This window comes from Culex quinquefasciatus, chromosome 1 (genome assembly GCF_015732765.1).
Source record: "Culex quinquefasciatus strain JHB chromosome 1, VPISU_Cqui_1.0_pri_paternal, whole genome shotgun sequence".
NCBI classification, from domain to species: Eukaryota; Metazoa; Arthropoda; class Insecta; order Diptera; family Culicidae; genus Culex; species Culex quinquefasciatus.
The window spans coordinates 39,586,364-39,600,184 of record NC_051861.1 but is presented as its reverse complement, the minus strand read 5'-3'; the positions used below and the strand labels follow the sequence as shown (position 1 = coordinate 39,600,184).

General features: G+C 37.9%; 1 protein-coding gene across 17 annotated transcripts in view; it reads right to left on the bottom strand.

The window, feature by feature from the left end:
• The window catches only part of LOC6037328 (calcium-activated potassium channel slowpoke), a 117,567-nt gene that overhangs the window by 97,199 nt on the left and 6,547 nt on the right, over positions 1–13,821 (bottom strand). For all 17 annotated transcript variants that reach the window (XM_038253025.1, XM_038252969.1, XM_038252983.1 and 14 more), the window contains exon 2: positions 1,360–1,943. In XM_038253025.1, coding sequence (XP_038108953.1) covers positions 1,360–1,689 — 330 coding nt within the window. In that variant the 5' untranslated portion in view covers positions 1,690–1,943. The remainder of the gene's footprint in view (positions 1–1,359; positions 1,944–13,821) is intronic.

Below are 13,821 nucleotides of genomic sequence, written 5' to 3'. Positions count from 1 at the left end.
GTGTGTGACCTTCGTGTAAAAGGGGTGTCTAACATAAAAGTGACCCCGTTCGTTTGAAAACAGTTAGTGTCACACCATCGGGGATTGAGTGTATTTTTTTAAATCGAAAAATTGCAAATATTTTGCTGAAATCAAGCTTTCGGTGGCTTTATCTTGAAAACGGGGCCCTTTATAAAAAAAATATGTATAGAATTTCGATTTTTTTTTTTCCAAAAATCATTAGAATTAGAATTTTTTGTGCAGAACAGAGCGAAGTATGTCGATTGAAATTTTAGCTCTTTGAGGTTATGTATGCGAATTCTGTTCTGTTCCAGAGTTCAAAACAACTTTTGAGCTAAAAATTGAGGTGATCCTAGTTAAATTTTTGAGGTTCTCTTCAAAAGTTACAGATGTTCGCATATTTACGTACCATTTTTGTATGGACATCTGCCAAAAATGAATGGAGACTTGCTTCTTTGGTCATAGGGAAGGGCCCCACAAAGTTTGAGCCAAATTAAAAAATACAAATATAATTCGTTTCCGGTTTTGTTAGAGAATTGCTCTTTATTAATTTGAGGAACACGCCAACCACGCATGGGTGTGACGTGGGTTTTTATACTCTGATGGAGGCGCATTGTAATTTACAAAAATCTTCGAATGAAAAAAACAATCAAGAGTAATCGATTATTTTATAGAGACCAAGGACCCTTTAGTGGGAAATTGCAAAGTTTACTTGTACCGTAATCTGGGGCGAATGGGGACTACAGTCTGAATAGGGACAGCTTTTAAATTTGGAAATGGATATACACATTTTATTGGTCTGAGGCTATTCTAACCGAAACCAACCAGAAAAATCAAAATATTGTGCTCCAACAATTGCTGTCCCAATTCGCCCCATGTGTCCCGATTGGCCCCAGTTTACGGTAGATTTTCATCACTTTAAGTTAATGATGCAGGTTGGTTCAAAATAATGCTCTCTAAAAACACTCAATACCGTCAACTAAAGCGAAACTGGACTACAGTCTGAATAGGGACAGCCGTTTTAGAGCACTTAATAGCTTGAAATTTTGAAAACGAAACACGATTTTTGTTGTTCGGTGTCTGTTTTATCCAAAACTAATCAAAAATATCCAAATATTGTGCAGTAAAAAGGCTAAAACAGCTGTCCCGATATGAGACAAACTTCTTTCACGTTTTACTCAGCTTTCTGTCATTTCACATGGGACATTTATGCGAACATGGGCAGTATAGCATTACCCCAGTGAGGAAGGCAGTAATATAAGTAAACAGGTCGAACCATTGCAAAAAAAAATCCTTCAAAACATTGTTGCCAATAAAAGAAAAAAAAATTGACCTTTAAATAAATTCACTTGTACTCACCAAGATTCTTCCGGTAGTGGTTTGACCCGAGATAAGTTCGCCAGCCCAGTCCTTCGCTTCGGTCATAAACGTACCCTCGAAGTCCTGTTTGCCCTGGCGGGACGCCTTCTGCTCCTTCTGCTTGGGGTCATTGGGCGCTAGCTCGGGCTCCTTTCGACAGCACAAAAAGGCAAAGGCCCGCCATAAAAGCACAACAAGCAGTCCAGCCAAAAATGTGAATATACTTGATAATAGAAAACACCACCATTTTCGCACTTTGAGACAATCATCGAGATCGGTCGCAGGTATCTCTGTGGTCAACACTGCCGCCTCCTCGTCACAGCCCGACATCCCCTAGCAGCTAACGGTCGGGGATCCGTAACGTATCCGTCGTCGTACTCCACGCTGGTCGCCGTTTTCCTAATCATTGGACATTTCACAACGGTTGCCACCGCCGCCGCCGCTTGCACTTGGATGATGTTGTTTTTTTTGGTTTGTTTGTTTTGTTGTTGTTTATTTGTTTGTTGTCCGATTTCCTTTCCACTACATACACTTTTCCTCGTTTCTACTACTCCTCACTCTTTATCACTCTGGGAATTTTCTTCCTGTGAAAAATAAACAAAGAATTAAAGAAAACACACTCATCAAACTCTTCTTTCTTGTTTTCCAATCCACGAAAACACGCATTTCCAAGCACTCTCCCCCGCTCACAAATTTTCCTCTCAACCCGTGAGAGCTTTAACCCGCTCTCAGCAAACGGTGCTGCGCTCTTCTGCTCTTCTCTCTCCCAGCGCATTATCTTCGTGCTCAGCTCAATTTTCCTCCTCATTTTCTTCCGCGGCGAAGAGAGCACACACACACACACACAAACCCATTTTCCGACCCCGCGAGTTTTCGATGAAGGGGTTGAGGGGTGGGGGAGCTCTTTCGGGTCTTCTTCATCCGCACTTGAAGTCGCACTTTTCAGCATCACTCTTTGATTATTTTATTCGCCGTTTTTTATGTCATAATAAAACGGAAAAAATTCGGTTCTTTTTTTTCCTCAAGCACACTTTGGATTTGGTTTTGCAATTTTTAAGGTTTGTTGGCTCTTCTTTGCCGCTTTCACATTCCGTCAAAACGATTTACGATTTGTTGGAGGGACGGTTTCGCCTCTTTCGATAAATGATTATTATTTTTCCGGGTTTTTTTAGGGAGAAACGGACGTGAGTGGATCGAATGACGATGATATAAAATGTTTAAAAATATAAAATGTGGCAGTTTGATCAGTTTAACGTTTCGGAAAACGTGCAGCTTTATTTAGACCGTCATGATTACGTTGAACCAAGATATCGATTGAAGCGGGAGCAACAAAAGTTGTACCTGTTTGTAGCAGAATATTTGGTAAAAAGTTAACCCATCAAGCGTCTCAATCGAATCGATTCCTTTAAAGGGGCCGCTTATATATTTTAAAAAAAGTTTCCACGTGAATTGCCAACGAATGGTGCTGCTGAACAATAGTTTTTAATTATTTTACATATTTTATTACATTTGTAGATGACATTTTACAATATAAATACGATTTTATATGGAAGAAGTCACTTTTTCACGATAAAGGTTCTATTTACTTAGTTTGATCTCTGAAATTGTCTAGGGTAGGATAGTCATCAATGAGACATTTTTGGTTTTTATCATTTAACGATTTTTGTATTTTTTTTTTCTTCAGCATGTTTTAATGAACTTATTGTTGCATTTACTTTCTTTTAATGTTTTCTAACATTGACCAAAATATGGGATCGATATTACAGCCCGAGTTATTCAACTGTCTCATTGTAGACACACTTGGCAGGAACAATGAGACAGCTGGGGAACAATGAGACACTCTACGAAAATTAATAATTTTCTAGTGAAACGTCATGTTTTTGTATTGTTCCGTTGCAGGTAACTTGTCATAATCATTTTAAAGCAATTTTACGAACTTGAAACTTTAATTTACAAAAGTTATTCTAAAAAGTATATTTATAACAAATAACATTATATTTTTGTTAAATGGAGTTAAAACTCAATAAATATGCAAACAATCACTTTCAATTTATGTTTTAAAACAATTATACAGATTTTGAAAGTTTATTGAAGAAAAATCAAAGTATCTCATTGTTACCCAAGGGCTGCAGTGGGGAACCATGAAACAGCCCTGAATTCTATTCTTAATTTTGTCAAACCTAATGAAGAGACATTGTAGCCCAACTCATTCCCTATGAATAGTCGAAAAAATCTAAAGAATTGTTAGTTTTGGTGTTAATGGCAACCTACGAGCGAAAAGTATTTTTTTCCATAGTTTACTTTTACACCCCAGAATCAAACATTAATGAATAACTTTTCAAGGGAGCGTATTTTTTGATTTCGATGAAACTTGCCCATGCATACTAGGGTGGTCCAAAATCGGGAACCCTGACATCAAAGATGATCCAATCACTAGGCTAAATTCCAAGTTTGAGCTCGACCTGATCGGACCACGTTGTAGGGGAAATATACCCATTTTAATCACACTAAGCCGTTCGACCAATTCTCATCACTTTTGCCGTTTCTGTTATTAAATCAATATTTTCAGATGTTTCAACAATGGAGAGTTGCTTGCTCACTTTTATTTGAGCTATTTATTACTTTGGAACAGTCAAAAACACTTTTTATAAGCTGTAATTCATGATCAAAGTGCTGATAGGCCGATAATAGAAATAGGCTGAGAAAGGGTATAGTTCCCCTACCCTCCCCTAAGCCCTTGAAGTTTGTATGGGAAAATCGTCAAATTTATGGAGAAAACCAACTTTGTTAGTTTTAGGCCTGTCCGACGCATCTCTAAAGGGCTAGTGGAAAGTGGAATAAATAAACTGTAAAAAATGGCTTAGAGGGAACATGGTCAGATCGAGCTCAAAATTGGAAATAAGCAAAGAATTGTAACTTGTTGACACAATCAAGCGCAAAAGATGCATTTTTTCAATTTCTTAAAATATATTTAAAATATATTGAAAATTTATAAAAATTAAGAATTACTTTTTTGGAAATTAATTTTTACTGATTAAAAGTAAAATTAAAAATACTGATTTTTACGAGTTCATATTTTTTGCAGCGTAATCGTAACATACAGCTTTGCCAAAGACACCAAATCGATCTGAAAATCCCTTCTCAAGATACAGATTTTCGTGTATTCACATTGCTACCTTTGAAAATTCAAAACTATAAACATCATAATTGTTGGATCCCGGTAATTAGCCCTTTCGGAGGGGTAATAAAACACACGATTAACACGTAACGAATTAAAACTACATTTATTCTGACAATAACAAACATAAATAAAACAAGACGTGTTCTCGCGGGAGAAGTCGATGGCCATCTGACGAGCTGTGTTGACGTCAACATGGTGATAGGCAAATATCACCAGTGAGTCCAGCTGTAGTGGTATTCTGTGGATAGGGATCCTCAATAATCCCATATCCAACATCTCCCCTCGGAAATGGTGAAGGCGGGCCGTGCGACAGTCTTCACGGGATGAAGAGCGACGAGGCGATGACGACGATTGTCATCCGGAGACCAATTCCGGTTGATAGATGAGCGAGAGGGTGGCGGTGCCCTCTCCAGAGGCGACGATCACCGTCCGTGATCGCGCGGCACCTTCCAGTCCGACTTGGCAAGGACGTCAGCTGCGTTCTTTGTCCAGCTACTCCTTCGTTGTCCCGTACCTGGAAGTGCTACTGCGGCTGCTCCGTCCGGTTGTGGATGCGACGTCCTATGTGGCCATCCACTATGCTGGTAGCAACCGGAGAATAGGCCGGCAGACATCGGGTCTGCAACGTTGTTGAGGGTGCTGCCGTTTTGAGCACCCCTCCTTTGCGGGAGATCACTCACTGCTGGTGGAGTCGATTCCCGGTGACTGTTGCTGATGCTGAAGTGTCGTCGAGGGAAAAACGGTCGACCTCGAGACCACTTCGTGACGATCCAGCCAAAATGGCCCACCCCAAACAGTTGCTTCTGTTGACGATGGCGGTGGCGCCATCGCTGATCGACACTGATGATGCAGCACGGTTGAGATGGCCCTGATGATGCTGCTCTACCAGGTGGAATCGGCTCCACCGCGACGGCAGACTCAGGCAGCGATGCTCTGGCGGATGCTCTCCGGTGTGCACTGGACCGGCGGCAGGTACGCTCGTTGGACCTGACGGCCACTGGACCGGATGGTTGCAGCAATCCGCCATCTTCTCCCTCCTCCGATTGGGTTCGCGCGCGGGTTCTAGGAATCGGCCTCCGACGCTGGCCGGTTCCTTCACTACTCGTCGCCACTGTTGGATCCCGGTAATTAGCCCTTTCGGAGGGGTAATAAAACACACGATTAACACGTAACGAATTAAAACTACATTTATTCTGACAATAACAAACATAAATAAAACAAGACGTGTTCTCGCGGGAGAAGTCGATGGCCATCTGACGAGCTGTGTTGACGTCAACATGGTGATAGGCAAATATCACCAGTGAGTCCAGCTGTAGTGGTGTTCTGTGGATAGGGATCCTCAATAATCCCATATCCAACAATAATGATGCGTGAACAAAATTTTATCCAAATCAAAAATAAATAAATAGTACAGTCCAGACTCGATTATCCGAAGGCCTCGGAAAAAATCCGTAGTAACAGTTCAATAGGGCGAATCTGCGTTTGTAAACAAGCAAATTTTTTTATGAGCTGGCCCCATTTTTTTTTTTGCATTTATAAACCACCCAACTCATGACAATTTGGTTACGAATTGAGTAAAATCTGATTCAGGCTGTCGAAAATTTATTAAAATATTATTGAAATTGGTGGAATGATCGTGGAAAATTTCTTTGCAACGATTTATATTTTTAAATCACCTGTTTTAAATTATTTTTACAAAAAAATATGTGAAAATGTTAGTGAATTCCAATAAATACTACTTTCATTTTTATTAAATTTGTTCAACAACGATTATCTTCAGTCACAAAATCATAAGGGGAGGAGGGGCAAAAAAATAAAAAAAAATAAAAAAAAATTCGTTGAAAAAAACTCTTCGTGGAACTGTACTTTGGTATTTCATGAAAATTTAAAATGTTTTCAGTTATGCTGAATATGATTATAATCGCGGGAATATGCATTTTAACTGATTTTCAGTTGATTAAAATTTAATTTTCATTAAATATTTTAAGTTTTTCGAAAAAAAAATTTTTTTTGCTCCCTGATTATTCAGGCCAACTTTGAAGGGGGGGGGGCTAAGTGAATAAAACTGTTGTAAAAATTTAACATTCTGTTCTCCAGAATTTAGGCAAATGTCGAAAATGTCCAAAAAATATCTGGCCCGACACACTAAAACTTTGAGCACCTCTGATCTACTAATAGGGGAAAGTGGGGCAAGTGTAACAAGCTAAGGAAATACTCGTTAGGCCGATGCAAATATTTAAAAAAGTTTTTGTCCCTCGGCCCTGGCCGAGGTCAAGGGGGGGGGCAAAAAAAAATATAAAAATTTAAATAACAAGCCATAGTCTTCACATTTAAATGAAAAAAGTGTTTTAAAATGCATTTTACACTAGTTCAGTTGTTTTGCAATCATTAGTTTTCAAAAAATCTGACAAAAACAAAAATTGTATCGAAAAAAAAAATTGCATCGAAAATTTTCAAAAAACCTTAAGATTGTATTTTAATTTGATTTCAGCTGGTTGCACTTGAATTTTCATTGAAATTTTGAAGTTTATTGTAAAAATATTTTTTTTGCCCCCTGATTTTTCGGGCCAATTTTGAAGGGGGTGACAAAAACTTTTAAAAATATTTGTACCAGCCTTATAACCCATTAAAAACGTTAAAAAAATCTGTCGGGTTTTTTATAATCATCTTATTCCAGATCTTGACTGAGACTTGGATAGAACAAGTTTTTAAAAAATCCTGTTTTTCAATTAAAAAATTTGATTTTAAAATTTTTAATTTTCCGTACGTTCTACTCAACTAGTGGGGCAAGACGAACAACCCGTTGGGGCAAGAGGAACAATTCATGAAACAACATGTTAATTTGCTAACAATTGAACTGTTATCGCTTAGATACATCTGATTAGAATGTATTTGAAACGTTTCTTTCATTATTAGATTAAAAAATAATATTTTACTTAAAATTTGATCGTTTTTACGAAAAAAAATATGACTTGGATGATAAATAGTAAATTTTCATGAAATCGCTATATTTTGTATGGACAATTTTTTTAACAATGGTTTATCAGTTTTTAAGTACTTTTATGTATTTATTTTACAATAAAATATGTTGTTGCAGCAATTCGTATTTTTTCCATACTAAAAATCCATATGGTACACTTGCCCCATCTGGACAAGATTTTTAAAAAGCTGTCAACAAAAATAACCAAAAGTTAAATCATACTTTATAATAATTGCTAGTCATTGGTAGGGACACTACTGATCTAGGAAAAATAGCATTTTGATAAAATGAGCCTTAAAACGAACCCTAAGCCTTATTTTGTACTTTCCAGATGTTATAAGAAAACAAAGATTTTGAAAAAAAAAACTTCATTCAATCTTATGCATAGTGGCGTTTACGTCGTTTTGGCGGTTATGTGGTAGTAGAATCAGCTAATTGCATTGCTAGCAACAATTCCTCATACTGGAAATAATCAAAATTGTAAAAATTACTGCCGTACGAGCGATTGTTCCTCTTGCCCCATATGGTCGTCTTGCCCCACCTTCCCCTAACTACTCTATAATGATTTGGAATTTCAAAATCTAAGATGGTGGCAAAAATGGCGGTGATAACATATTGAAAAAATGCATTTTTTACTTAAAAGGCAATCAAATATTCAAATTTGACTAAAATGAGATCGTAGAACTCAAATTGAATGTTTAAAAAAATACGAATGCGAAAATCTGTTTGCTAGTGGATCGATTTCCCGAAGTCCCGTACAAACCTTGAGATAATCAAAACTTCAGAAAATCGAGGCTTCGGATAATCGAGTCTGGACTGTACATCCTTTCTGCTCATATGGGAAATTGCCTTGACGGGTGACGAACACTAAAACGCGTTTTTTCTCAAAATACTTGATTTGGCAACTAAAATCTGCAGTAGCCGCATAATTAATAAAATGCGGTGTAGTTTTGCCACACTTCATAGAAAACTCAGCTTACATTTTTGCTTCATTTTTTCGTATTGTGTACATTTATTCGAGTCAAATGTAGATTGTCAAAGTTGTATTCTCTTCCAGCGTTTAAATTTTTGTGAATGCTGTTTTCACTAATAAATCAATTTAAAAAAAAAATCATTTAAGATAAAATTGTCAAATAAATACATGTTTTTTTATTTTTCGTTGTTTACAGTGCAGTAAAAGTCGTAAAAGTTTATGCAATTTAAAAACATCTTTAGGGAGGTTTTTCAAGAACAACTGGCCAAACGGAGAAAACCCTAATTCTACTAGGTTAATTAAACCCAGACCTAGACCGCCATGTTTAATTCAACGCCCTAGCAGGTCGTCAATATCTCACGTAAATCTTTGCACGGTGGAAACGGAAGATAACAGAATCGCTTTAGACAATACGATACGATTGGCCACCACAACCAGTAGCGCGCAGTATCGACTTGGCCCTTGTTGTGTCATAGGTGATAGGTGAAAACAACCTACTTTGAAAGAAAACACGTCTCAATAAGCAGTTTGAAGATGTTTGAAAGCCTTGAAGGCTTCAGAATATTCTTTTATAAGGATACTTTACTTATAGCGGACAATTTATTTATCTGAACTTAGGTTCAAATGTCCTACTAAAAATAGGTTCTTCTCCCCTATGTTTGACCTACAAAGCGGGAAGAAATTAAAACCTCACTCGTGCACGTTCATGTGTGTCCGTGTGCAACTAGGGCGCACACTGCCATTGTGGTGGGGTGCCTTGAGTCAACCCCAAAAAAAAGGACAGTGAAAAATCGAACCCCAACTCCACCTCCCGTCCCTTTTTGCGACTAAAGACAGAGCCCTAAAGAGAAAATGAAGAGCGCAACTTCCGACGTCGTCGTCGAGGGTCAAAGCAGGCACTGGAAAAACACAGCATGGCACCCGCGTCTTGGCTGGGGGTGGAGAGTGAGGGGGAGGGGCGGCGGCGGCGTCGGTCGATAAGAGAGCGAGAGGGTGGAACGTGAAAATTCGGGTAGGTAGAGCGCAGCAGGCCAAGCAAGTGGATTTTTCCTTTCCCACAAAGCCCTTGCTGGAGCGCAAAAAAAGTAAGGTTAGTTATCGATTAACGATAAGCGCAGACGAAAACAGTCAGTGCCCTGCTGGGGGGGGGGCGCCCAATCTCGGACATTCCTGCAGAGGGAAAATCCTTTTCACCTTTGGAAAATCTTCCGACACGGATCCACGCAGCACACACTGACACACAACACACACACACACACAGAGATACGGCTCTTGTGTCAAAGGTTGAAAATGAGGGCGTGAAAGTTTCGCACTGACAGGTCGATTTTCCACTGGTTTTCCCCGACTTTGAAGCTCACTCACGAAAGTTTTTTTCGATTTCCACGTCAGCGCAGCGTAATCCTGCTGGAATTTTCACCGGAAACATGACCCCGACAACGAAATCACCACAGGTTTTCCCATTTCCGTGGAAATTTCGTGCACAACCGTACAAACACAGACACCAATCTTCACAGTACAGGGAAAAAATGTGTGAGTTTTTTCACTTGAAAAAAAGAAAGATGAAAATATCCAAGGAAGCACCTCCACTCGCCAGTACGGCAATCACTCGTCTGTTCCGTTGAGTTTTTCCAGCTAGAGCAGAAGCAGCAGCAGACACACTTCCTGTGCTTTCGATTTTTATGGCCAGAGCGCAGGGTTGCTGCCTGGCCGAGCGAAACAACGAAAGCAATTCCAACCCTGCAGACGTGCAAGAGAGGACGACAGGAGAGAGCGAACGTTGTTGGAGCGAAAAAAGGACTCGCAAGACTCTCTGAGATTGAAAAGATTGAAGTTTCTCTGATTTTGTGGATTCACCTTTTCAGGTGTTGATTTCGTAAAACGATGTTCGGATGGTATTTTGAACGAACGTGATACGGTCAACTCGATTTTTTACTGAACTGTTTATACGCTAGTATCAAATCATGTATTTTATATAATAATTCTTAACATAAAATTCAAGGTCCACTATCTTATATAGGTCAAATTTGAGTAGTGTAGTGTTTGTTACATTACCAAATCCATTCTCTAGACCGACCAGAGTATTTTTTAGGTCATATTCTCGATTTCTTTGGTATGGTTTCAAACAAGCACTTACAAATGAACTCAAATTTATGACCGAAGAACTCCAACGCTTGAAAAAGTCACGAACAGGACACTAGCAGGACGCGAAAGTAAAGAAAATGAAGGAATTCGACGAAAAATGGGAGAGAATTGAGCGAAAAGAGACCGGACATGGACATTTTTCTCTCAATTCTTTCTCGTTTTGCACAAACGATGAACGTTTTGACCGAACGATGAACATTTGGCCTCGTGCGTGTTCTAAAAGACCTCAATAAACAATAATAATATTTGAGCTTAATGACCCAAAATAAGACAACAAATAAATTGTTTTTTTTTCGTAATTCAATTGACCGAAAAAAAATCCGCTGACTTCTGTTAATCTGGTTTGAACTGTATATTAAATATTGAATCAAAGTTTTATGGGTAAATTTTTTAAGGGGGAGGGGACAAATATCCTGAATATAGGGAATTAAAATACGCTTTGAATTTCGTCGGACACTTAAAGGTTTGAAGTGAAATTGAAAAATAAAATGCATAGATCGAAATTTAAATTCAAAAATGTTTTCAAAAACATTTTGCAATTTTTTTATGCAGCTTCAATGCCACATTTTTCAAAAAAATAACACCATGAAAAATTAAATAGACATAATTTATGTAAAAAAAAAAACTATGCACTATGCGTCTTCAGCAAAATGTAATATACACCCCCTAAGGGAAAACATTGATTTCTCAACCATTACAGCATTGCTGTGGAAAAATTTGGTTCGATGTTCTAAAACAACTATTATTCTTCGTCATCCATGTGAAAAAAGTCTTAAAAAACCACAAAATTGTTCGAAAATAACAACTCTGCGGGGCAATATGCACCGCAACATTGGGGCAAAATGCACTACAACAACGGGGCAAAATGCACCACAACATGGGGAAAAAATCACCGAGTAAAAGCAGTTTTCACTAGTCACCACTAGATGACACCGCTGTTTTTACAACGGAGCTTCACAGCGGTGCATTTTGCCCCGACCACGCTTTTTGCAGAAAATTTAATTATAAATGCATTTTTTGATGTTTTTGGACTCATCTATCTACAGAATAATGAAGATTATGGCAAAAACTATATACCTCAACACTTACAATATCAATAAATGCTTTATGTATTGTCCAAAACTCATAATGAAAGTTCAATGAAAATTAGATGAAAACACAACATTTTAAAGTTTTGCAAATAACTTGAGTTGTTTTTATAATGCGATGCTCAAATTTTTCCAACATGGTTTAGCAATGTTTAGCTTCCAATTTCTATGATTGTTTCCCCGGAAAATTCTTCCAAATATTGAGAAAAGCAGGGGGTGCATATTACCCCCTCTCCTCTACTGGAATTAATTTCAATGAAGAACATGGTACTGTTATTTCGATTGATGTTCCGAAATCCGTTTTTTTTTTTCAGAAAATCATGTCTCAAAATCTTGTTAGGGGAGAGGGGGTAATATGCACCCCCGGGGCAAAATGCACCCCCTGCTTTTCTCTGTATTTAGAAGAATTTTCCGGGGGAAAAATCATAGAAATTAGAGGTTTAACACTCCTAAACCATGCTGGAAAAATTTGAGCATCGTGGTATAAAAACAGCTTAAGTTATTTGCAAAACTTTAAAATGTTGTGTGTTCATCTAATTTTCATTGAATTTTCATTATGATTTTTAGACCATATAAAAAAACATTTATTGTTATTGTAAGTGTTGAGGTATATAGTTTTTGTCATAATCTTCATTATTGTGTAGACAGATGAGCCCAAAAACATCAAAAAATGCATTTTTAATTAAATTTTCTGCAAAAAGCGTGGTCGGGGCAAAACGCACCGCTGTAAAGCTCCTTTGTAAAAACAGCGGTGTCATCTGGTGGTGACTAGTGAAAACTGCTTTTAGCCAGTGCATTTTGCCCCATGTTGTGGTGCATTTTGCCCGTTGTTGTAGTGCATTTTGCCCCAATGTTGCGGTGCATATTGCCCCGCATTGTTGTTTGAAATGAATCAACAATATTTTTAGTAATCCGTTATTTTTAAACAATTTTGAGGTTTTTAAAGACTTGTTTCACTTGGATGACGTTGAATAATAGTTATTTATGAAAATCTAACGAAATTCTTTAACAGAAATGCTGTTATGGTTGAGAAATCACAGTTTTCCCTTAGGGGGTGCATATTACCCCCTGTCCCTCTAAAGGAAACTCACCACTTTTGGATATCACACCGGCAGTCGAGTACGTGTACTTTGTACACAGTTTGTAAGGGCACTTGTAAGAAAGGCGAAAACACGCGACTTCCCGAAGGATATGTTACGTTAAACGTTCTGAAAACTCATAGGAAAAAAAAATCAGCAGTGAGTTGTTTGATCCCGAGACCTTCAAATCAGCGAACAAAGTTTTCATTAGAGCTGTAGGTGTATTCAGCTGTGTTTTTGAAAATGTCTGAGTATTTTTCATTGAAAGCCCAACTGTTATCAGTTTCTTTCTTTTGAAACGTGGCGAATTTTTGGTTCAGCCGTTCGGGAGATATGATTTTTTGAAAATTGAATTTGACCACGTTTGACAGTTCTCGTGCTTCGATTGTTACCTACTTTTGATTTGAGTTGGTCGTTCTAATAAGTCTAGGTTCTCTACACCTCAAGAGTTTGAAATTATCCAGTTTGTTTACATGTTTATAGTTAATGTTAGACTGGTATAGCTTTGAAATTGGAAATTTGCACCATTTTCACAGACATTCCTTCATTCCTTTTCGTGACCCCAAAAAGTGGAACTCAAACATTTTTCACACAAATTTTAACCTTGTGGGATTCATGTTATTTGCATGATTTTTTTCCGGATATTATGATGTCTTAGATTTTAATAAAAGTTATAGCTTTATTCATAGCCTTGTGACCAAATTACGACTCGTTTTGACACTCGTAATGCATCGGAAATCCAATAGACATTCGAGAGCGATAAATTACATTTTCATGGTACATTTACATTGAACTTACACATTACACATGCCACAATGTAAGTTTCGTGCCAACAACTCACTCGCAAATCGCCTCAAAAGCCATCATCTCTTCTCCATAACAATAAATCAGCCATGGTCGTGATGACATTGAAAAGACATAAAACCGAGAAGAACGCGACCAAATTCAGGCTGAATGGCACCAGTTGAAACATTGATTTATTTTAGCGACACTGAGTGAGTTATTTATACTAATTTAGA